Raw genomic sequence first — 26,570 nt, 5'->3', positions numbered from 1 at the left:
TTGAACACTTTCCAGGCAGCATTAGGGTTGCACCTGTGAGGCCATGCACCTATATCAGCCAACTTGGGTGGGGCTTGTAGCCTCTCTCCCCCCTTCCATTGTATGTGTGCTCAGTCACGCTGGAGGGAACTGGGAGCAGGCTGCATGTCGGCCTAGTGCTGCTGTAATTGCCCACTGGCCCCTGGTTTTTGCTTATTACGCACAGGTAGGTTAGCGTTAGGTCCCGTGCCATCTGAGAAACCTTGGCGTTGGTGTGCGGGCTCTGGTGTGTCCTATATATAAGGATACACTGGCGAATGTCTCAATTTTAACATCAGTGTTGAGGGATTAGCCAATGTCACTGTATACATCTACCACAGTAGTGCACCTAAATTTCTGTATTGTATTATTCTAATTGTTACACATCCACACCGTTTATCTGGTGTAGGATTCTATTGTGGCACTTGTGGTCCGCTGCAGGCATCCTCCATTGTATGCATTTTTATGCTGGGGATCGCCCCTAGCAACGGACTACAAGGGCAGGATCTGCTCCCCCAGTATATATGCACAACTGCATTTGGGGTTGAGCACCTCCAGCCATTTGAGACCACGTTTTTTGTTGTTGTTTGTAAATTTATACGTGGAGGTGTGTAAACTCCATATGTTAATGCGCCTTGAACACTTTCCAGGCAGCATTAGGGTTGCACCTGTGAGGCCATGCACCTATATCAGCCAACTTGGGTGGGGCTTGTAGCCTCTCTCCCCCCTTCCATTGTATGTGTGCTCAGTCACGCTGGAGGGAACTGGGAGCAGGCTGCATGTCGGCCTAGTGCTGCTGTAATTGCCCACTGGCCCCTGGTTTTTGCTTATTACGCACAGGTAGGTTAGCGTTAGGTCCCGTGCCATCTGAGAAACCTTGGCGTTGGTGTGCGGGCTCTGGTGTGTCCTATATATAAGGATACACTGGCGAATGTCTCAATTTTAACATCAGTGTTGAGGGATTAGCCAATGTCACTGTATACATCTACCACAGTAGTGCACCTAAATTTCTGTATTGTATTATTCTAATTGTTACACATCCACACCGTTTATCTGGTGTAGGATTCTATTGTGGCACTTGTGGTCCGCTGCAGGCATCCTCCATTGTATGCATTTTTATGCTGGGGATCGCCCCTAGCAACGGACTACAAGGGCAGGATCTGCTCCCCCAGTATATATGCACAACTGCATTTGGGGTTGAGCACCTCCAGCCATTTGAGACCACGTTTTTTGTTGTTGTTTATAATTGGTAAGTAGCCAGGTACTCACCGCTAATGATGGACAGCGGTGATCCCACTGCTGCCCATCAACCCTTTAGATGCCACAATCAATACCAACCATAGTGTCTAAAAGAAGGAAATACAGGTGCCAGTATGTAGTATGTTGATGCTCCTCATTGGACCCCCGCTGCACGATTCCCGAGGGTCCAATGATTTCAAATGGCAAAGAAGGTCCCCTTACCCTCCTCCTGCTGCCAGATCGTCGTTCTTATGATACAGCCTGGCAGAGCTCTGATTACACCGTACAATGCTTTGTAATAAAATAGCATTGTACAGTAAATGCAATCTAATAACTGCAAATAACAGTCCCATATGGGAACTAAAAGAGTGTAACATAAATAAAAATTTGAAATTAAATAAAATCCTCTATAAAATAATCCTCCCCTCCGTCCCGTCCCATTTTACAAATAAATACATTAACATACATACATATTTGGTATCGGTGTGTGCAGATTTGCCTAAACTATTAAAATATAATGTTTGCACGGTGAACATCAGACTGATGATAAAAATGGATCAGACACCATAACATGTAAGAAATCATAGCATGTTACACATTTATAAAAGCTGGGCTCTGTTCACACTTTCACCACCACAAATACCAGATATAACAGCAGGATAGCTGCGTTAAGAACTATTGTTTTTATTAAAATAAAAGGAAGAACCAATTGAAATCAATGAGGTTGGTCACGTGCTGGTGGTTATAAATGGACAACACAGACGTGAACAGAATGCAAGGCTGCAGACACAATGCATTTCAGCCCATACCTCATTCCAGGGAAATCTATGAGATTGCAGGGTTAGCATTATATATTGACATGTTAATATGAAAGGCTCTTATTTGTTGTATATACAAAGTTCTCTTTCCCAAGCTAGGAATTTAAGTGTTTGTGTTTTATCGTTTGCCAGAACGTGAATAAGTTGCTTATGATAAGAATATAAATCCCTGAAATTTATAGAGATACTGGGAAGATCGGATGAACAGAGTGGTACACAAAACTAATATGAATTTAAGGTGATAGGGTGATATTATTTAAATTTAACTGCACTTCTTCCAAATTTCGGGATGTTTTACCAATGTTTACACGTTTTAATGCCAGACTCACATTTTGCCTCTCTGAAGACTTGCAAGGCCTCAGGGTTCACTTTCTTTCTGGAGTGCTCGTCACAACTTGGTTCTGTGTGCAAAAGGCTTAGTGTTGCCCCAAAGTCAATGAGCAGCTGAACATACTGCTTGTCACAGCCATGACTCAGAACTGCCTCCAGCAAGCAAGATGGAGATGACCGTGCAAGATTTCCTTCATACACTGGGCTCCAGCTATTATAGTCCGGGTTGGCACCAGCTTGAAGCAAAAGGCGGAAGCACGGGAGGTTGTCATAGGCTGCACTTATGTACAGTGGGGTGCAGGTTAAAGATGTCAGAATTCGCGGTGATGAAGAACCAGAACCACATGACAGCTGCCGATCAACATCCACATCTGCACCATATCTGGGAACAAAAATAAAGGGTGATCTCATTCAATACGAATTCACATAAACATCTCATGTAAAAAAAGGTACCTCCACAATGTGAGATCCCTAGAATTTTGCCTTAAAGGGGTATTCCGCCCCTAGACATGTTATCCCCTATCAAAAGGATAGGGGATAACATGTCTGATTGTGGGGAGCCAGCCTGCTGGGAAGCCTAGGGTGTGACGTCATGCCACGCCCCCTCCATTCATGTCTATGGGAGGGGGTGTGATGGCCAGTACACAGCCGCCAAGCCTCCTCCCACAGACATAAATGGAGGGGGTGTGGCGGTTGTGATCACCAGTCATTCAGCATGGAGCGAAGTTCGCTCCATGCATTGGATGACTTGGGTGCCTAGGCGGAGATCGCATGGGTCCCCAGTTGCCGGACCCCCGCGAAAAGACGTGTTATCCACCATCCTTTGGATAGGGGATAACATGTCTAACGACGTAGTACCCCTTTAAAAGGGTTTTTTTCTGGTCTAGAAATATTGGATAAAGATAGAAATAAGCTAGTCTGTGAACTTCTGCTGCTATCCAGATGCCTTCCAGGAATTAGGTAGGTATATGTAGAAAAACACCTTTAATGGAGCTGCCACAAAGGTCCAGGAGATTATTCAGGGTAAAACATACATACGATTTATTCCAAAAATAAAAAAAACAAATACAATGACAATTTTGCATTTAAGAGGTACAACCACCTCCTTCAGATTGCATGTATATAGTACAGATCTCATCTATAACAGAGACAATTGCATCCATAACAAGGAGGGTGAGACAAAGCAAAAATGACAACTTTGTTATCACAGCTAAATAATATATATATAATGTTACATGGAGTGCCAGTTGTCCAATAACCCCACTAATAACATAGAACAGAGATAAGTGTACAAGACATAAAATAAATGGGAACCATAATAAATTTTCAGAGAGCATGCCAACTCCGGGGGTGATGAGAACGCCTAGGGCGACATCTGAAAAGGAGAATACGAGGCTTGTGTCAAATCAGAACTGCAGAGATAGTAAGAGTCTATAGCAGTGGTCTCCAACCTGCGGACCTCCAGATGTTGCAAAACTACAACTCCCAGCATGCCCGGACAGCCAACGGCTGTCCGGGCATGCTGGGAATTGTAGTTTTGCAACATCTGGAGGTCCGCAGGTTGGAGACCACTGGTCTATAGTATCCAGGAGACACCTCTATTAGTAAACACAGCAGGCCGCTTGGTACAGGGGTAAACAGTCACAGCGTGTCTGTCAGATGGAGGATCTGAGGGGGAGATTTATTAATGCATTCCTGACACTTTTTTGGCTGTAATGTGGCGCATTTATTTGGCGCAGTGAGCACAGTTCACACTGGGTACTGACATGCGACTTCTTCCCACTTTCAAACTTGAAATCTCCAAGACGAAGTGGTAAGAAGTCGCATGTCAGTACCCAGTGTGAACTGGTTGCAACGCGATTTGCCTAGAGGCAACCACCATTGCAAGCATTGTTCGTTTTGCAAATATCTGGATACATCCCCAGTTGTACAATTGGTCTCTGTTAAACATGTGATAGATGATTTTATTACATGTAGGTCAGCCTTTATGGTATATATACAATATTTTGCCCATGTATGAAATTTTATATTGGGGAAAACCATATGACCACTCTTTATTAGAATAAGGGAGCATTTCTATTCTTTACGATCTGGTAGGGGGGTCCCCCCGATTTATGATGCATATGAATGAACAACATGATGGGGCAGTAACCAGAGTACGATTTTTAGGTCTACACCGCATCCAGAACACAGAAGGCAATGTGGATAGACATACAAGACTACTGCAGGCAGAAGCCAGTTGGATTATGTGGACGGGAGCCACTGGCATGTTCGGATTAAATGACAGAAATTACTTGTCCTCCTTTTTGTAATTTTGTATGCTTTCAATATTTTATGTATGCAATTGAGATTACGTATTTCCATTTAATGTAGTTTATATATATTTTGTTTCTGGTTTGCATTTTAAATATGCACTAAGGGGTTAAGTTGGAGATCTGTCCTCTTTTCCCAATAGAACTTGAAAAAGCGTCCATGTGACGTGAAACAATAGGGTTGTTGGTGGAGTGCATCCTCATGTGTGAGCAAGAAAAAGCAGCTATTCAGGTGTCATGTCGTTAATTGTTCTGTGAAACGATATATATAAATGTGGAACTACCCCTTCTGATTAAGATATCAAAGAAGCTACTTCAGCCTATATTTTATAGCACTTCGTTTAGGTCTCCAAAAATGGTCGCCCTAAACCAGGGTTGGCATGTGCTCCGAACCCAACTATGGTTTCCGTCACTTGCTTGGTAATAATAATTTTATATGTTATTAGTGGGGTTATAGTACACTTAATGGGTTATGATAGGGGCACCCAAAAGAACCTCAATTTGATAAGGTAGTCCCAAGGTGAAAACAATTATACTGTAGCTCTTTGACCAATTATTCCCCAATTAGGCGCAAGATACAATAAAATCATAAATTTAACAGACTATTCAATACAAAAAACACAAATTACCGTATTTATCGGGGTATACCACGCACCGGCCTATAACACGCACCCTCATTTTACCAAGGATATTTGGGTAAAAAAAGTTTTTTACCCAAATATCCATGATAAAATGAGGGTGCGTGTGTGCGCGTGTATACCCCGATATACCCCCAGGAAAGGCAGGGGGAGAGAGGCCGTCGCTGCCCGCTTCTCTCCCCCTGCCTTTCCTGGGGTCTAGAGCGCTGCTGTCGGCCCTTTTCACCCCCTGGTTATCGGCGCCGACAGCCAGGGGGAGAGAAGGGGCAGTGGCACCCATTGCCGGCGCCGCTGCCCCTTCTCTCCCCCTGGCTGTCGGCGCCGCTTCTCTCTCCCTGGCTATCGGCGCCGGCACCGATAGTCAGGGGGACAGAACATGCAGCGGCGCCGATAACCAGGGGGTGAAAAGGGCTGACAGCAGCGCTCTAGACCCCAGGAAAGGCAGGGGGAGAGAAGCGGGCAGCGACGGCCTCTCTCCCCCTGCCTTTCCTGGGGGTGTATCGGCGTATAACACGCACACAGACTTTAGGCTAAAAATTTTAGCCTAAAAAAGTGCGTGTTATACGCCGATAAATACGGTATATGCTGGGATGGGGGATAGGGTACAGCTGATATACTACACTAGGGGCCCTGCCTATCTAGGGGGAACTCCTATTGTAAAGTGTGGATAGGGTATGGGAAATATATTACAAAAGAATAGAGGCCTTTTTTCACATTTATTCTTTTGTAATATATTTCCCATACCCTATCCACACTTTACAATAGGAGTTCCCCCTAGATAGTCAGGGCCCCTAGTGTAGTATATCACATGTACCCTATCCCCCATCCCAGCATATAATCTGTGTTTTTTGTATTGAAGTGTATTCAATTTATGATTTTATTGTATCTTGCGCCTAATTGGTGAATAATTGGTCAAAGAGCTTCAGTATTAGTGGGGTTATTGCACAATTGGCACTCCATGTAATATTACCGTATATATATTACTTATCTGTGATAACAATGTGGTCATTTTTACTTTGTCCCACCCACCTTCTTATGGATGAAATTTTCTCTGTTATATAAAACCAGATCTGTACTATATACACGCAATCTGAAGGTTGAAGCTCCAAAACACATCACTGCCATTGTATTTGTTTTTTATTTTATAAATAAATTGTATGTATGTTTTACATGAGACCTATGTGTTCTGATAATCCCCTGGACCTGGACTGCAGCGCCATTAAGAGTGTTTGTTTTTCTACATATACCTTAGGATAGAAATACTTTAAAGACACCGACTATAGTAGAATGTTGATAAAGTCCTAATGTTATAACTTCCGAGATTCTGAGAGAGAAAGGTAATAAAGCTACACTCAGTGGCGTTGCGACCCGGGTGCGGGGGGTGCGGCCCGCACCGGGTGACACCAACCTAATGGGGTGACACCAAGACGCTCCGCAGCACCCCCCCCCCCCTCCCCAGGTACACCGACACCCCACATCTGTGCCCGACCGGCCTCCCGTCAGTCAGCACCCCCCCCCCTCTTCACTTGTGCGGTGCGCCCGTCCGTCAGCAACCCCCCCCCCCTTTCACCTGCACTGTGCACCCGTCCGTCATCACACCCCCTTCACCAGCACTGTGCCTGGCCTCCGCTCCCACGTCTGCGCCGGTCAGGAGGACGTCAGTTACGTCACTCGCAGGGCGCCCGGTGAGAAGGAACGCTGCGCTGGATGGGTGAGTGTGTGTGTCTGTCTCTCTGTCTGTCTCTATCTATGTTTGTGTGTGTGACTGTGTGTATGTGACTGTGCTTGTGTATGTGACTCTGTGTGTGTGACTGTGTGACTCTGTGTTTGTGCGACTCTGTGTGTTTGTGTGACTCTGTGTGTGTGTCTGTGAGTGTGTGTCTCTCTGACTGTGTTTGTGTGTGTGTCTCTCTGTGTTGTATGTGTTTTTTTGTGTGTGTGTGTGTGTGTGGGGGGGGGGGGGGGGGTTGAACCAGCGATCTAATGTGGGGAGACTTTGACCCATTGCGGGGAACCTGCAAGGGAACCTGCGGCCTAATGTGGGGAAACTACTACCAAATGTGGGGAATCTGTGCTACCTTATGTGGGGAATCTGTGCTACCTAATGTGGGGAATATGTGCTACCTAATGTGGGGAAATTGCTACCTAATGTGGGGTAACTGCTACCTACCTAATGTGGGGGAACTGGTACCAAATGTGGGGAATCTATGCTGCCTAATGTGGGGGAAAGATGCTACCTAATGTGGGGAAACTGCTACCTACCTAATGTGGGGGAACTGCTGCCTACCTAATGCTCCCCCCCTGGCAGTAGCACCCTCATCATCCACCAGCAACCCCCTCCCCCCCCCCCCCCCCAGCAGCACCTCCATCAGCAGATCCTGATGGTGGATGATGGCGGTGCTCCTGCCAGGAGGATGATCCTGCCGATGGATGATGGGGGTGATACTGCCAGGGGGGATGGCCAGTAGCACCCTCATCATCCTCCAGCAACACCCCCCCAGTAGTAGCACACCCATCATCCACTAGCAACACCACCAATACACCCCTCCCGTGGTAATAGCATCGGCTAACGGATGTTTAGGGGTGTTACTGCGGTTGTGGTATTATATTCAGAGGATGCACTGTATGGCAACGTTATATTCAGAGGGCGCAGTTTGTGGTAGTATTATATTCAGAGGGCGCAGTGGGTGGTAGTATTATATTCAGAGGGCTCAGTTTGTGGTAGTATTATATTCAGAGGGCGCAGTTTGTGGTAGTATTATATTCAGAGGGCGCAGTTTGTGGTAGTATTATATTCAGAGGGAGCAGTTCGTGGTAGTATTATATTCAGAGGGAGCAGTTCGTGGTAGTATTATATTCAGAGGGCTCAGTTTGTGGTAGTATTATATTCAGAGGGTGCAGTTCGTGGTAGTATTATATTCAGAGGGCGCAGTTCGTGGTAGTATTATATTTAGAGGGCGCAGTTTGTGGTAGTATTATATTCAGAGGGCGCAGTTTGTGGTAGTATTATTAGAGATGAGCGAACTTACAGTAAATTTGATTCGTCACGAACTTCTCGGCTCGGCAGTTGATGACTTATCCTGTGTAAATTAGTTCAGCCTTCAGGTGCTCCGATGGGCTGGAAAAGGTGGATACATTCCTAGGAAAGAGTCTCCTAGTACTGTATCCACCTTTTCCAGCCCACGGGAGCACCTGAAAACTGAACTAATTTATGCAGGAAAAGTCATCAACTGCCCAGCCGAGAAGTTTGTGACGAGTTGAATTTACTGTAGTTTGCTCATCTCTAAGTATTATATTCAGGGGGCGCAGTGGGTGGTAGTATTATATTCAGAGGGTACAGTATGTGGCAGTATAATATTCAGGGGTACAGTATGTGGCAGATTTATATTCAGAGGGTACAGTATGTGGCAGATTTATATTCAGAGGGCGCAGTTTGTGGTAGTATTATATTCAGAGGGCGCAGTGGGTGGTAGTATTATATTCAGAGTGTACAGTATGTGTTGGTATTATATTCAGAATGTACAGTGTGTGGTAGTATTATATTCAGTGGGTATGGTGTATGGAAGGTTTATAATCAAAGAGTATAGTGTATAGTAGTATTATATTTAGAGGATACAGTGTCTGGCAGGTTTATAATAATACTTGTTTTCATATAGAGGATGAGAATGCGCTGACATAGTGAGGAGACGTCTGGGCGTCACATTCTGCAGAGAGAAGTTTTAGCTGGAACAGGCGGTATGTACCATCTGAATTAGATAAGGGAAGACTATAGAGAAGACGTCACCTGTAGTCACTGATATCATTGTGTATTCTCCTCACTATAGAGATGTTACCTGTAGTCACTGATATCATTGTGTATTCTCTTCACTATAGAGAAGACGTCACCTGTAGTCACTGATACCATTGTGTATTCTCCTCTCTATGTCCTATCAGAGCTGTAGCCGCTTGTCAGTTCTACAGTTAGGTCAGTGAAACTACAACTCCCAGCATAACCTCACTGCATAAAGGGGTACTCTACTGGAAAACATTTTTTTTAATCAACTGGTGCTACAAAGTTAAACAGATTTGTAAATTACTTCTATTTAAACATCTTAATCCTTCCAGTACTTATTAGTTGCTGTATAAGTGATTCACAGGAAGTTATTTTCTTTTTTAATTTCTTTTCTGTCTGACCACAGTGCTCTGTGCTGACACCTCTGTCCATGTCAAGAACTGTCCATAGTAGGAGCAAATCCCCATAGCAAACCTATCCTGCTCTGGACAGTTCCTGACATGGACAGAGGTGTCAGCAAATAGCACTGTGGTCAGACTGGAAAGAACTACACAACTTCCTGTGGAGCATACACCAGCTTATAAGTACTGTAAGTATTAAGATTTTAAATAGAAGTAATTTAAAAATCTGTTTCACTTTCTGGCACCAGTTGATATAAAAGTAAATGTTTTCCAGTGGAGTACCCCTTTAAGTAATTCTGGGAGCTGTATATTTAAATGGTGAAAACTTCTTTAACACTTTCCCATTCTGTGGCAACTGGTATATCTGATAATTATACTGGAATTTCTCACAATGCGCTACAACAGTGGTGTCTGTCACAACAGGCTAAAAACTTACTGGGGGGAGGGGGGAGGTATGGGGGTGACACCATTTTCTACCGCACCGGGTGACACCAACCCTAGCAACACCACTGGCTACACTGTACATTTATATTCCAAGGCAATAAAGTTGGTAAGGTTTTAGAACATTACTAGATACACAATATGACTTGCATCACATTCATTGTGGATTTTATACACGTTTTCGAAACCTTTCTGACAGATCTGGCAAAAGAGGTGAGGCCTCTAAAATAAGGGTCTAGTGAGCCAAAATTTTGTATCATTTCCCTCTACAAAACATCCAGTAGTAGTAGTCACTGCTCCTCCCAGATAGAACACTAGTGCAGTAGTAGTGATAATTTACCCATGAAAAAACAGATTTCATGATGCTAGTGTGAATGCAGCCGGATTTTACTATCTACCACCATTTTCTTCATCAAGCAATAAGACATGTTAGGTCAATATGTGTACTTATCCCTATAGACTCACCGGATTAGTTCTTGTAGTACTTCAGTGTGGCCCACACGTGCAGCATGGTACACAGGAGAGCTCCTATTATGTGGACTCCCGTTGGGGTCTGCGCCAGCCTTCAGAAGAACCTGCACACAGTCCAAGTGTCCATTTTCTGTGGCTACAAACAGGGGTGTTTGACCTTTAACATCAACCAGTTCCAGCTGTGCCCCAAAATCAATAAGGAGAGCTACACAATCTGCATGCCCAGCAGTGGCAGCAATACGAAGCGGGGAGCAGGGCAGCCATCCACTGCACCACACAGACTTCTCATTGATACGCCTGGTACCAGAACAGATTACAGAGACATGTTAGAGACTTACTATCAGGTACCAGTGTAGATTTACTGGGAAACAAAAGTGAAATGACATGAAGGGAAAATAAATGCCAACAGGCCATCAGACAGCAATTCTTGTTTTTTAATGCTACCCCCTCCCTACCCCGGTATGCCACCACGTGCTTGTTCACAATGTGTTTGTGGTGTTAGTTTAGTGTAAGTGGTGCAGTTGCCCATAGCAACAAATCAAATTGCTACTTTAATTTTTCAGGGGATATTTTTTTTTTTTTTTTTTTAAAGGAAACGGATTGGTTGTTATGGCCAATTGCACCACTCTTCTTCTACCCAAAAGTGTACATTTTAAATAGAGGCCATACAGTGGCATCCCTCCCCATAAATTTACAAGGTACAAACTATTCATTTTTATATATATATATCTCTCTCTCTAGAAATGAGCTATGGAGATGAAAAAGAAGGTAACAGATCCCATTCATGATAATGGTATTTTTTTTTTCTTTTTCTTAAATCTCTGTTGTACTCTGTTGTACTCTATTGTACTCTGTTGTACTCTGTTGTACTCTGTTATTGTCCATTGTGTTGAATTTGCTTTTTCTTAAGGCGAGAAAAGACGTTCATGCTGGTTTTTTTCCCCATCATAAATAACGCATGTACTCATTTAACATTAAAGTCTATGGTGGCACAAGTAACTCTGTTATACTCAGTTATTTTTATCCCTTAGTACTAGTGAGCATGCTCAAAAAAAAAAAAAAAGAGGAATAACTGGTGAATCATTTTTTGGTGCCATGATCTGAAGTTTTTATTGGTACCATTTTTGTTTTGATCGCTTTTTATTCATTTTTTTTAGTTATAAAAAGTGACCAAAAATTTGTTATTTTGGACTTTGGAATTTTTTTGCGTGTACCCCATTGACCGTGCAGTTTAATTAATTATATATTTTTATAGTTCGGACATTTACACACGCGGCGATACAACATATGTATATTTTTATTTGCACAGTTTTTTTTTTTATGGGAAAAGGGGGGTGATTCAAACTTTTATTAGGGAAGGGGTTAAATGATCTTTATTAACTTTTTTTGTTCACTTTTTTTGCAGTGTTATAGCTCCCATAGGGGGTTATAACACTGCACACACTGATCTTTTACACAGATCACTGCAAAGCCATAGCTTTGCATTGATCAGTGTTATCGGCGGTTGATTGCTCACACCTGGATTTCAGGCTTGCAGCAATCAATCGCCGTTCTGACGCGCAGGAGGAAGGTAAGGCACCCTCCTGCTGCGTCCTAGCTGATCGGGACATTGCGATTTTATCGCAATGTCCCGATCAGCCCAACTGAGATGCCGGGATACTTTTACTTTCACTTTTAGACGTGGCGATCAACTTTGATAGCAGCCGGGACCGTGCGGGTATGATGCGAGCTCAGCTCCTGAGCTCACTTCATAACCCTCCCGTGCCGCAGCGCCGTATAAACCCGGTGTACTGCGGCAAGGGGTTAACCCTTTAAGGACACAGCCCATTATGACCTTAAGGACCAGAGCATTTTTTGCACATCTGACCACTGTCACTTTAAGCATTACTAACTCTGGGATGCTTTTACTTATGAATCTCATTCAGAGATAGTTTTTTCGCTACATATTCGACTTTATGTTAGTGGTAAATTTTCATTGATACTTGCATCATTTCTTGGTGAAAAATTTCAAAATGTCATGAAAAATTTGTAAATTTGCATTTTTCTGACTTAGAAGCTCTCTGCTTGTAAGGAAAATAGACATTCCAAATACATTTTATATTGATTCACATATACAATATGTCTACTTTATGTTGGCATCATGCAGTTTTTACTTTTGGAAGACATCAGAAGGCTTCAAAGTTCAGCAGCAATTTTCTCATTTTTCATGAAATTATCAAAATCTGAATTTTTCAGGGACCAGTTCAGTTTTGAAGTGGATTTGAGGGGCCTTTATACCCCATAAATTACCCCATTATAAAAACTTCACCCCTTTAAAGTATTCAAAATGACATTCGGAAAGTTTGTTAACCCTTTAGGTATTTCACAGGAATAGGTGCAAAGTGAAGGAGAAAATTTAAAATCTACATTTTTTACACTGGCATGTTCTTGTAGACCCAGTTTTTGAATTTTTACAAGGGGTAAAAGGAGAAAAAGACCTCCAAAATGTGTAACCCAATTTCTCTCGAGTAAGAAAATACCTCATATGTGAATGTAAAGTGTTCTGTGGGTGCACTAGAGGGCTCAGAAGGGAAGGAGCCACAATGGGATTTTGGAGAGTGAATTTTGCTGAAATGTTTTTTTTGGGGGGCATGCCGCATTTAGGAAGCCCCTATGGTGCCATAACAGCAAAAAACACCCCATATGGCATACTATTTTGGAAACTACACCTCTCAAGGAACGTAACAAGGGGTACAGTGAGCCTTAACACCCCACAGGTGTTTGACGACTTTTCATTGAAGTAGGATATGTAAATGTAGTTTTTTCCCCAAATTTTACATTTTTACAAGGGGTAATAGGGGAAAATGCCCCCCAAAATTTGTAACCCCGTTTCTTCTGAGCATGGAACTACCCCATGTGTGGACGTCAATAAATCAAATTTTTCATGTTCACGGACCACTGTTCCAAACAGTGGGGGGGTGCATTGTTCTGGCACTATGGGGCTTTGTAAACACACTTGGCCTTCAATTCCGGACAAATTTTCTCTCCAAAAGCCCAATGGCGCTCCTTCTCTTCTGAGCATTGTAGTGCGCCCACGGAGCACTTTACATCCACATATGGGATATGTTCTTACTCAGGAGAAATGGGGTTACAAGTTTTGGGGGGCTTTTTTCTTATTTCCCCTTGTGAAAATGAAAAATTTTGGGTAACCCCAGCATTTTAGTAAAAAAAAAGTTTCTTTTCATTTTCCCCTCCAACTTTAACAAAAATTTGCCAAACAACTGTGGGGTGTTAAGGCTCACTATACCCCTTGTTACATTCCATGAGGGGTGTAGTTTCCACAATGGGGTCACACGTGGGTATTAAATTTTTTTTGCGTTTATGTAAGAACCACTGTCAAATCAGCCACCCCTGTGCAAATCACCAATTTAGGCCTCAAATGTACATAGTGGGCTCTAACTCCTGAGCCTTGTTGTGCGCCCGCAGAGCATTTTACGCCCACATATAGGTTATTTCCGTACTCAGGAGAAATTGCGTTACAAATTTGGGGGGTCTCTTTTTCCTTTTACCTCTTGTGAAAATAAAAAGTATGGGGCAACATCAGCATGTTAGTGTAATTTTTTAAAATATTTTTTTACACTAACATGCTGGCGTAGACCCCAACTTTAGTAAAAGGAAAAAAAAGCCCCCCCAAAATTTGTAACTCAATTTCTCCCGAGTACAGAAATTCCCCATACGTGGCCCTTAACTGTTTTACTTGAAATACAACAGGGCTCCAAAGCGAGAGAGCGCCATGCGCATTTGAGGACTAAATTAGGGATTTGCATAGGGCTGGACATAGGGGTATTCTACGCCAGTGATTCACAAACAGGTTGCCTCCAGCTGTTTCTAAACTCCCAGCATGCCTGGATAGTCAGTGACTGTCCAGAAATGCTGGGAGTTGTTGTTTTGCAACAGCTGGAGGCTCCGTTTTGGAAACACTGCAGTATGAGACGTTTTTCATTTTTATAGGGGAGGAGGGGGACAGTGTACGAGTGTGTATATGTAGGGCCTTAACCTTTATTATGTGTTAGTGTAGTGTAGTGTTTTTAGGGTACATTCGAACTGGCAGGGGTTTACGGTGGGTTTCCCGCAAGGAGTTTGCGCTGTGGCGGAAAATTTGCCGCAGCTCAAACTTGAAGCAGGTAACTCACTGTAAACCCCCGTCAGTGCGAATGTACTCTACAACTCCCAGCATGCCCAGACAGCTGTTCGTTCATGTTGGGAGTTCTAGTTTTCCAAGATTTAGAGGGCCACGGTTTAGAAACCACCGCAAAGTGATCTCCAAACTGTGGCCCTCCAGATGCTGCAAAACTACAAATCCCGGCATGCCCAGACAGCAACCTGCTGTGTGGGCATGCTGGGAGTTGTAGTTTTGCAAGATCTAGAGGGTAACAGTTTAGAGACCACTGCACAGTGATTTCCAAACTGTACCCTCTAAATCTTGCAAAACTACAAATCCCAGCATGCCCAAACAGCTGTCTGGGGATGCTGGGAGTTGTAGTTTTGCAACATCTGGAGGGCCACAGTTTAGAGACCACTGTATAGTGGTCTCCAAATTGTAGCCCTCCAGATGTTCCTAGGGAACAAGTCACTGGCTTCCCCCGACACCCCTGATCTCCCTTATTTTTCAGGTCAACGGAGACCCATATGACCTGGAAGCGCCGCAGATCGCCGGTCTGAATTGACTAGCGATTTGCGGTGATCGCCAACATGGGGGGTCCCCAGGGGTTTGCACGGGGGTGCCTGCTGAATGATTTCAGCAGGCATCCTGGTCCGGTCCCCGCTCGGTGAGCGTCGGGGACCGGAATTCCCACGGGCGTACAGGTTTGCCCTGTCTCCTTAAAGGGGTACTCCACCCCTAGACATCTTATCCCCTATCCAAAGGATAGGGGATGTCTGATCGCGGGGGTCCAGCCGCTGGGGACCCCCGCAATGTAGCATGCGGCACCCACCTGTTTCTTGTCCAGAAGCGCTGGAGGGTCTGGGTCGCGACCACTGGAACGGAAGTCTGTGACATCATGACTCCGCTCCCCGTGTGACGTCACGCCCCTTCCCCAAGTCTATGGGGGGGGTGTGACGGCCGTCACGCCCCCTGTACAAACCTGTACGCCCGTGGGAATTCCGGTCCCCACCGCTGGTTAAAAGTATTTAAAAAAATAAAAAATAAATACATCAGAACTAGAATGGTTCCAATAAAAACTACAGATCACGGCACAAAAAATAAGTCTGAATTGACCGGCGATTTGCGGCGATCGCCAACATGGGGGGTCCCCAGGGGTTTGCACAGGGTGCCTGCTGAACAGGGACCGGAATTCCCACAGGCGTACAGGTTTGCCCTGGGTACTTAAGTACCAGAGTGTACCTGTACGCCCTGTCTCTTTAAAGGGGTACTCCACCCCTAGACATATTATCCCCTATCCAAAGGATAGGGGATAAGATGTCTGATCGCGGGGGTCCCACCGCTGGGAAGTAGGGATCGACCGATATCGTTTTTTTAGGGCCGATACCGATAATCGGTGCAGGTTAGGGCCGATAGCCGATAACTTATACCGATATTCCGGTATAAGTTATCGGCTATTTAACCCCCTGCGACACCGCTGCAGATCATTGATTTAAAGCGGGTGCTTTAAATCAATGATCTGCAGTGGCTTTTGCGGGGCCATAGGCCGCCGCCGCCACCCGCTTCTCTCCCCTACCTGCCAGGGTGCTCCGGACCATCCATCCATTGTTCCTGTAGTGTCCGGGGGCGTTCCGGGTGGAGGGTGGTCCGGTCCGAGCTGTCCTTCTTCTCCGGCGGGCCTCTTCTCCACTCCGGGCAGGCTCCGGCATAGTACGCTGCATAGACGTCGCTGCGCAGTGACGCCCGTGCACAGCGACGCACCTGACGTCACGGCGTAGCGGCGTCTATGCAGCGTACTAGGCCGGAGCCTGCCCGGAGTGGAGAAGAAGACCGTGGGAGAAGAAGGACAGCCCGGACCGGAGCACCCGGAACGCCCCCGGACACTACATGAAGGAAGGATGGCCTGGACCACCCCCATTACGGGTAAGTTTAATTTTTTTATTCACTCGGAGGGTGGGGGAGGGGCCCGACCGGTATAGCGGTATGGGAAAAAATCCATACCGGTATACCGCCTAGCATCACGGTGGGGGGTGCGACGCGGTGCGGTGGGTCGGAGGTGCGGCGGGTCGAGGGGGTGGCGGTCGCGGTGCGGTGGGGGCGGTGCGGGGGGCGGGGCATTATCGGCTTATCGGCAAGATAATTGCCGATACCGATAATGCCCAAAATCGTGATTATCGGCCGATAATATCGGCCATACCGATAATCGGTCGATCCCTACTGGGAACCCCCGCAATATAGCATGCGGCACCCACCTGTTTCTTGTCCGGAAGCGCTGGAGGGTCTGGGTCGCGACCACGGGAACGGAAGTCCGTGATGTCATGACTCCGCCCCCGTGTGACGTCACGCCCCTTCCCCTCAATGCAAGTCTATGGGAGGACAAGAAATAGGTGGGCGCCGCATACTATATTGCGGGGGTCCCCAGCGGCGGGACCCCCGCGATCAGACATCTTATCCCCTATCTTTTGGATAGGGGATAAGATGTCTAGGGGTGGAGTAAACCTTTAAGTGGTTAACCCCTTAAGGACCAAGGACGTACCGGTACGTCATTGGTCCTGCTCTTCTGATATAACGCGGGGTTACACAGTAACCCCGCGTCATATCATGGCGGGCCCGGCGTCATAGTGAAGCCGGGACCCGCCTCTAATAGCGCGCAGCGCCGATCGCGGCGCCGCGCGCTATTAACCCTTTAGCCGCGCGCTCAAAGCTGAGCCGCGCGGCTAAAAGTGAAAGTGAAAGTTCCCGGCTAGCTCAGTCGGGCTGTTCGGGATAGCCGCGGCTAATCGCGACATCCCGAACAGCTGACAGGACAGCGGGAGGGCCCCTTCCTGCCTCCTCGCTGTCCGATCGCCGAATGACTGCTCAGTGCCTGAGATCCAGGCATGAGCAGTCATGCGGCAGAATCGTTGATCACTGGTTTCTTATGAGAAACCAGTGATCAACATAGAAGATCAGTGTGTGCAGTGTTATAGGTCCCTATGGGACCTATAACACTGCAAAAAAAAAGTGAAAAAAAAAAGTGAATAAAGATCATTTAACTCCTCCCCTATTAAAAGTTTGAATCACCCCCCTTTTCCAATAAAAAAAAAAACACAGTGTAAATAAAAATAAAAATAAACATATGTGGTATCACCGCGTGCGGAAATGTCCGAATTATAAAAATATATCATTAATTAAACCGCTCGGTCAATGGCGTGCGCGCAAAAAAATTCCAAAGTCCAAAATAGTGCATTTTTGGTCACTTTTTATATCATTTAAAAATGAATAAAAAGTGATCAATAAGTCCTATCAATGCAAAAATGGTACCGTTAAAAACTTCAGATCACGGCGCAAAAAATGAGCCCTCATACCGCCCCATACACGGAAAAATAAAAAAGTTATAGGGGTCAGAAGATGACAATTTTAAACGTATTAATTTTCCTGCATGTAGTTATGATTTTTTCCAAAAGTCCGACAAAATCAAACCTATATAAGTAGGGTATCATTTTAATCGTATGGACCTACAGAATACATATCAGGTGTCATTTTTACCGAAAAATGTACTACGTAGAAACGGAAGCCCCCAAAAGTTACAAAACAGCGTTTTTTTTTCAATTTTGTCGCACAATGATTTTTTTTCCCGCTTCACCATAGATTTTTGGGCAAAATGACTGACGTCATTACAAAGTAGAATTGGTGGCGCAAAAAATAAGCCATCATATGGATTTTTAGGTGTAAATTTGAAAGAGTTATGATTTTTTAAAGGCAAGGAGCAAAAAACGAAAATGCAAAAATGGAAAAACCTCCGGTCCTTAAGGGGTTAAAAGTATTTAAAAAAACAAAACAAAACAAAACAAATCAGAACTAGAATGGTTCCAATAAAAACTACAGATCACTGCGCAAAAAATAAGCCCTCATACATCCCCGTATCTGGAAAAATAAAGAACTTATATAAAGACTAAATTTTTAAAAAGTGGGTCTCGGCCCAAAATTTCCCTTTCGGTGCATCCCTAGTGCATACACATACAGTTATGACAGTAAATGTTGGCAACCCTGAAATTTTTCTTGAAAATTAAGTATTTCTCACAGAAAAGGACTGCAGTAACACATGTTTTGCTAAACACACGTTTATTCCCTTTGTGTGTATTGGAACTAAACCAAAAAAGGGAGATAAAAAAACAAATTGGACATAATGTCACACCAAACTCCAAAAATGGTCTGGACAAAATTATTGGCACCCTTTCAAAATTGTGGAAAAATAAGCATGTGATGCTCCTTTACACTAACCTGGGGCAAGTAACAGGTGTGGGCAATATAAAAATCACACCTGAAAGCAGATAAAAAGGAGGGAAGTTCAGTTAGTCTTTGCATTGTTTGTCTGTGTGTGCCACACTAAGCATGGACAACAGAAAGAGGAGAAGAGAACTGTCTGAGGACTTGTAACCTTGAGACTGTTGATATTTTTCCACAATTTTGGTTCTCAAGTCCATCTCCAGAGATCTAGATTTGCCTTTTTCCACAGTGCGCAACATTATCAAGAAGTTTGCTCATGGTACTGTAGCTAATCTCACTGGGCGATGACGGAAGAGAAAAATTGATGAAAGGTGTCAACGCAGGATAGTCCGGATGGTGGATAAGCAGCCCCAAACAAGTTCCAAAGATATTCAAGCTGTCCTGCAGGCTCAGGAAGCATCAGTGTCAGCACTCATGAAATCTGGGGATTACCAAAGGATTGTGGGTCGCACTGTACAGCCCAAAGTCAGAAAGCTGGGTTTGCATCCGAGATCTTGGGTCTTCCAGCAGGACAATGACCCCAAACATATGTCAAAAAGCACCAAGAAATGGATGGCAACAAAGCGCTAGAAAGTTCTGAAGTGGCAGCAATGAGTCCAGATCTAAATCCCATTGAACACCTGTGGAGAGATCTTAAAATTGCTGTTGGGAAAAGACCTGGAGCAGTTTGCAAAGGAAGAGTGGTCCAGCATTCCGGCTGAGAGGTGTAAGAAGCGACTGATTTCAGTTATTTTTTCCAAAGGGTGTGCAACCAAGTAAGTTAAGGGTGCCAATAATTTTGTCCAGCCCATTTTTGGAGTTTGGTGTGACATTATGTCCAATTTGCTTTTTCCTCCCTTTTTTTGGTTTAGTTCCAATACACACAAAGGGAATAAACATGTGTTTGTGCTCAGGGCTTACATTCGAGCTTGTGGTAGCAAACGCTGAATACACAACTATGCAAACCATACATTGACTTACCAAGCGGTTTGAGTTGTTCCGTACTTGAGATTGCACCTACATACAAACCTATGTACCTATATAAATAAGAATGACTGACGAAGCGGATGAGTTGTGCCCATAACCGCGTATGAGGGCACGCCTATAGAGGGCATACCCTATGGTGAATTGATAAAAATAAGAAAGGGTTGGGAGGGTACCTGGAAACCACGTACGCCCCGCCTGTATGTTGCGGGGGCGTTTTATAGTGGTGCCCCCTGCATGGCCCTGCCTGTAGGTGCAGGGGGCGTGGGAATTCACGCCCCCTCGCACAAATTCAGCCAAATAGGCTTCCTACTTGTGCTCAGGGCTTACATTCGAGCTTTTGGTAGCAAACGCTGAATACACAACTATGCAAACCATACATTGACTTACCAAGCGGTTTGAGTTGTTCTGTAGTTGAGATTGCACCTACATACAAACCTATGTACCTATATAAATAAGAATGACTGACGAAGCGGTGTAGTTGTGCCCATAACCGCGTATGAGGGCACGCCTATAGAGGGCAAAAAATCAAGAAGTAGAATTAATAGCAACACACCTGACCACAATAACCAACACCACAACTAGTCATGTCTATCTTCCCCTAAACTGTTCTTGCTAGACTCAAGAACCAAGAGTTGTACCTGCCGGCTGACGACCACATGAGGCAGTACCTGACACTGAGAGGATATGGTGGTGAAGCTTATTGCATCTGACCCGGCACTGGAACGGGACCTGACTACGTGCTAGCTGATTCGTTCATATTGACATGCTCACTGTGGTAATTGCAGAAAGGGGAAACCGATAGAGCTTGTCGGGCATAACATGTCCTCCTGTCCCTGCTGATAAGTGGCAAAAACTTCATAGTTAAGTGATATGACGAGTTTACTGGACTGTACGGTGAGCCATATCCTAACCTGCCAACATACCGTCACAAATCTGGTCTCAGGAGTAATGGCCTGCAGCGAACTACGGGCCTCCTCATCCTGATCATGCCTGCAGACTCGACAGATCTCAGTAACCATTAAGCCTAAGGACTATCATGCTTGCAGACAGGCATCAACAGAATCACCGTGTCCGCATACATGACCGACCTCTCCGTGACTATCGTACCTGTAGATTTTGACAGGTCTTGCATGCCCTCGTGCCTGTGGATGTAACAGGTCTTTGCGTAACCGCTGTGCCTGGAATGGAAGTCTGACTCGAACCTCGTACCTGTAGGAGTGACAGGTCTTTGAGTAACCCTTGTGTCTGTGGAAGTGATAGCTGTTAGCGTGACGTTGACATGAGTGGACAAGACAGATTAATGTGTGAAATAACCACCTATGAGTCGTGAAATTGTGACTCTATGACCTGTGTTAGGAAACATTGACTAAGCCGTAAATCTCCCTGCAGGCGTGGCAGGTGGAGATGGTATGCAACTCCCGAGTTCATTTTTTTATTTTTATTTTGGGTAACGCAGGAGTGAATGGCAGCCGAGTGCCTGACATGATGTATGCATGGAGTATCGAGTCATATTGCACTGAAGCAGAGTCAGGAACAACAGACTTCACCAGGGCCCCAACTAAAGCGAGACAGACCTGAGGAACTTGGTGGGTGAAAGGACATGCGAGGCTCTGAAGACGTGTCAGTAGCAGCGTCAGCATGTGAAGCGAGTAACTGTGGTGAGCGAACAAGTAACATGTATCAGTGAGCACGTGTTGTAAAGTACATACATAAGAATGTACATATTTTCCTTAATTTTTTTTTCTTTTTTTTTTTCTGGTAATGCGGGAGTGAATTGAGGCTGAGTGCCTGACATGATGTATGCATGGAGAAATGAGATGAGACTAAGTGTATGCTGTTGCGCTGAAGAAGAGTCAGAAGAGCAGGGGCCCCCACTGAAGACGTGTCAGCCAGATGGTTGACTCACTGCCTATGTTTATCGAGTCATGTTTCACTGAAGCAGAGTCAGGAACAACAGACTTCACCAGGACCCCGACTGAAGCGAGACAGACCTGCAGAACTTGGTGGGTGAGAGAACGTGCGAGGCTCTGAAGACGTGTCAGTAGCAGCGTCAGCATGTGAAGCGAGTAACTGTGGTGAGCGAACAAGTAACATGTATCAGTGAGCACGTGTTGTAAAGTACATACATAAGAGTGTACATATTTTCCTTAATTTTTTTTTCTTTTTTTTTTTCTGGTAATGCGGGAGTGAATTGAGGCTGAGTGCCTGACATGATGTATGCATGGAGAAATGAGATGAGACTAAGTGTATGCTGTTGCGCTGAAGAAGAGTCAGAACGGCAGGGGCCCCCACTGAAGACGTGTCAGCCAGATGGTTGACTCACTGCCTATGTGTATCGAGTCATGTTGCACTGAAGCAGAGTCAGGAACAACAGACTTCACCAGGACCCCGACTGAAGCGAGACAGACCTGAGGAACTTGGTGGGTGAGAGGACGCATGAGGCTCTGAAGACGAGTCAGTAGCAGAGTCAGTGTGTGAGCAAGTAACTGTGGTGAGCGAACAAGAGTGGTGAAAGTAACATGGATCAGTGGGAACGTGTTGTGAGTACATACATAAGAGTGTACATATTTCCTTAATATTTTTTTTTTCTTCATTTTATTTATTTATTTTTTGAAGTGTGAGATCCTATAGGAGTCTACAACCACCGTTGCTCGGTGTAACCCTCTGGGCATGGCATATGAGGGGTATGCCAACCATCTGTGTTTCATGATGTCGTAGCTCTGAAGAAGTGTCAGTACCAGCAACTGCGCAGTGCTGCCCCCTGCAGACGAGGCAGGTATGGCAGGGAAACAACCACCCATGTGTTGTGAAGTCGTTATTCAGAAGACGTGTCAGTAGCAACAAATCAGTAATGCGTCTCCTTACAGAACTTGGCAGGTGAAGTGGGTGTAGACCACTTGTGTCGTGGTATGAATGTGCAGAATGACGTGTCAGCGACCACAATTTTTTGTGCATGCTGTGGGACTAGTTAGAAGGTGAGTGGTGAGTGTATGACGAGATATGGATGCTTGATCTGTGACTGAGCAGTTACTATGGTAACGAGAGTGTGGTATGTCGGCTACGGGGACCAATAGCCGGTACCGACGTGTGTGCAGAGTGACTTTGCGATTGTACCATACAACCTGAGAATATCTGTACAGTAAGAAGCTGAGAGCGTGTGTAAGGTATGCTGAGTGAGGTTATGCGTATGAACAGTACTAACTATGAGCATGTGTGTGGTAACCCAGCGAGGAGCTAAACACAACAATAATTATGAGCGTATGTACAGTGCAACCCATATGCGCACATGTGTGGATGCGGGGGCACGAGTGAGTGCAGTATGACCAAGACGGGCACAATGCGGTGCTAGGTGGTGAGCGTTCGGCATTATGACTGTACTCACAGTATGTGACGTGATACGCGTATGTATTGTGTGCATGTAATGGGACTGTACCCACTGCATGGAAACCATTATCATATGAACTGTAAGCATACTATGCTGTACTCACTGCATATGACATTATGAGCGTGTGTGCTGTATACGACAATGTGACTGTACTCCCTGTATGTAACAGTATGAGCGTGTGTACTGTGTGTGATACTATGTGCACCCACTGTGTGCAACTGAGCGCGTGTATTGAATGCAACAGCTAACTGTACCCACTGTAAGTGATACCAAGAGCGCACAAACCGTACACGCTACCACAGCTGTACCCACTGTAACGTGACACTGTGAGCGTGTATTCTATATGGCCGTGACTCTACTTGCTGTACATGACCCTGAACACATGTGCTGTAGACGACGTGCTGAACCCACTGCATAAAACTATGGCGTGTGTGCTCTATACAACACTGTAACTGTATGCCCTGCCTGTGCCACTAGAGCGCCTGTTATGCAGGATAAATATTATGAATATTTATACGTGGTGTAAAATGCTTGAGCGTATGTGCAGTATAAGCGGTGAGCGGTATAGTACTGAATAACGTAAGATCAGAAAATGTTATGAGTGTATGTACCGTATATGTGTTGCGTGCGGTGTGAAGCCATGAGTTAAGTATTGTGTGAAGCTATACGAGAAAACATTCTATGAGTGACTGCATGGTATGAGTGCTGCGAGTAGTTGCATGGTATAGACGCTAGGAGACTGCACAGTATAAATGGTATGGGTGACTGTACAGTATTATGGTATGTGTGACTGCACGATATGGGTGCCGAGCGACTGCATAGTATGAGTGACTGCGTCGTATGACGCTATGAGTGAGCGGACTGTATGATGCTATGAGCGACTGCCCAATATGATGCTATGAGCGGCTGCATGGTATGAATGCTATGCATGACTGCACGGTGTAAATGCAACGAGTAACTGCACAGTATGAATGATGCGAGTGACTGAACGGTATGATGTTAAGAGTGACTGCACGGCACGGAACGCTACTGGTGACTGTAAGAATGAAAATGCTGTGAGTGACTGCACGGTATGAAAGCTACGAGTGACTGCACGGAGTGAAATCTATGAGTGACTGCACGGAGTGAAAGCTATGAGTGACTGCACGGCATGAAAGCTATGAGTGACTGCACAGCATGAATGCTATGAGCGACTGCACGGTATGAAAGCTATGAGTGACTTCACGGTGTGAGAGCTATGAGTGACTGCACGGTATAAATGCTATGAGCGACTGCCCGGTGTGAAAGCTATGCGTGACTGCACGGTGTGAAAGCTATGAGTGACTGCACGGTATAAATGCTATGAGCGACTGCCCGATGTGAAAGCTATGAGTGACTGTACGGTATGGAAGCTATGAGTGACTGTACGATGTGAAGCTGAGTGACTGTACTGAGTGAAAGCTACGAGTGACTGCACAGTATGGAAGCTGAGTGACTGCACAGTATGGAAGCTTATGAGTGACTGCACGGTGTGGGTGCTGGGTGACTGCAGTACAAAGTAATCGTGACTGCAAGGCTGTCATGGATGATGTAGAGGATAGGGTTTTGACTACTGTGTTTTTATATCCTTGGTGCCTGGTGACAGCATCGTTCCTGCAGGTTACTTGCATTGACCTGCATGTGCCTCACCCCGCATTGGCCACGTGGGGTGGCACCAGCCTCGGCGTGAGCCCCGGGGTCCCAGGGTGCCGCCACCACGGCCTGGCCGCGTGGTGGTTGCCAGGGAGCCAGCTGCGGCAGAGATTCCGGCTCTCTGCCCACCGTGCGGCACGGCGGCGCCGCCCCGGCAACCCAGCACGCCGGGCACACCGCCGGAGCCACGGGCAGCCGGCGGGGGGGGGGGGTTGGGGGGGACGGACAACCCCCGCTCGCGAATTGTGTCCATGCCGCATGCCACGCTGGAAGCGAGCGTGCTGGATGGAGGACCTCATGGCGCGGGGGAATGACGTCACCCGCCCGGCTCTGGGATCGCAGCTGGGGAAAGCAGCCGGACCGGGAATGAGGTGACGGGGATAACAGTGCTATGTAAGGGGGGGGGTAAAGGTCAAAGTTCCTGTAGGCATGGGACCTCACGCTGTTGCACTCCTTCCGACCTGGAAACCACATATGCCCCGCCTGTATGTTGCGGGGGTGTTTTATAGTGGTGCCCCCTGCATGGCCCCGCCTGTAGGTGGAGGGGGCGTGGGAATTCACGCCACCTCGCACAAATTCAGCCAAATAGGCTTCCTACATAGCAAAACATGTTACTGCGATCCTTTTCTGTGAGAAATACTTCATTTTCTAGAAAAATTTCAGGGGTGCCAACATTTACGGCCATGACTGTATATAGAGTTTATATTGAGTATATATAGAGTATAAGAGCAAGTTTCCATAAAATATAACATATTTGTCATGCTGCAAGTAATGTGTGCCCAACCTAAAAAGGTTTATGTGCTTTACATATTCTCTGCATCCTTTGTTACAAAAAAGCCTTACCTCAGGAACCTTTCCTCCTGTAACAGGGTCCTTAGAGTCTCGATGTCCCCCACACAAGCTGCGTTATGGAGCAGTGTGTCCTGGCATTGCTCCAGATCATGGTCACAGTACTGATCTTGCAGCCAGGCCTTCAGGTTACGTCCTGCAGGGAGAGAGACATAAAGAGCCGCTATTCCTCTGGACTTCCAAGTCTTGATACTAGACCTAGTAGCAGCATAAATAAGATAAATGACTTCTTAAGCTGTCTCCCAGGTCTGCCGTGTAATTTTTCACATTGTAGAACTGTGTGGCCCATCTGCGATCTTCTGTTGGGTCTGTACCGTACATTTGTCAGACTTCCATAAATCATCTTTGTTTGTGACCAGATGTTATTTCTGTAATTACCATATTGGACGCTCGGCCTTAATACCCTGCGGTACTATTCACACATTCTGCATTTGTCACTGTACATATGCTGCAGCCTACAGTCCTAAGGAAACTTGCTAAAGTTTCCAGTTCCAAAATCATCCATTTATCCAGTGGTCTCATGAGCACTTTACTTCAGTGTTTCCCAACCAGTGTCCCTCCAGCTGTTGCAAAACTACAACTCCCAGCATGCCAAAGGCTGTCCGGGCATGCTGGGAGTTGTAGTTTTGCAACAGCTGGAGGCACACTGATTGGGAAACACTGTTTTACTAACATCAGATCTTATATAAGGATAGGCTTGATTTAGCAGCCCTCTTCCAACACTACGAATAAAAGGCATTTCAGTAATCACATCTCACTGATCTGAAAAAAATTCTACAACTTGTCTGCAACTGAGATCACATTGTCAAAATCATGAATGTCTATTGATCTGTGGTCATCGTGTTTAGG

The 26,570-nt window shown here is 45.5% G+C and overlaps 1 protein-coding gene across 3 annotated transcripts in view; it reads right to left on the bottom strand.

Moving 5' to 3' along the window:
* Positions 1–26,570, bottom strand: part of ASB1 (ankyrin repeat and SOCS box containing 1) — a 48,451-nt gene that overhangs the window by 16,876 nt on the left and 5,005 nt on the right. For 2 of the 3 annotated variants that reach the window (XR_008847268.1, XM_056536414.1), the window contains exons 2-4: positions 25,716–25,857; positions 10,435–10,737; positions 2,405–2,787 (exon numbers count right to left, since the gene is read on the bottom strand). Coding sequence is in view for 2 of the 3 variants with exons in the window: in XM_056536414.1 (XP_056392389.1) it covers positions 2,405–2,787; positions 10,435–10,737; positions 25,716–25,857 (828 nt within the window). In the remaining variant the exon portion in view is untranslated. The remainder of the gene's footprint in view (positions 1–2,404; positions 2,788–10,434; positions 10,738–25,715; positions 25,858–26,570) is intronic. The other variant, XM_056536415.1, reaches the window with a different exon arrangement.

This window comes from Hyla sarda, chromosome 8 (genome assembly GCF_029499605.1).
Source record: "Hyla sarda isolate aHylSar1 chromosome 8, aHylSar1.hap1, whole genome shotgun sequence".
NCBI lineage: Eukaryota > Metazoa > Chordata > Amphibia > Anura > Hylidae > Hyla > Hyla sarda.
This window is presented reverse-complemented; position numbering and strand designations above follow the sequence as displayed.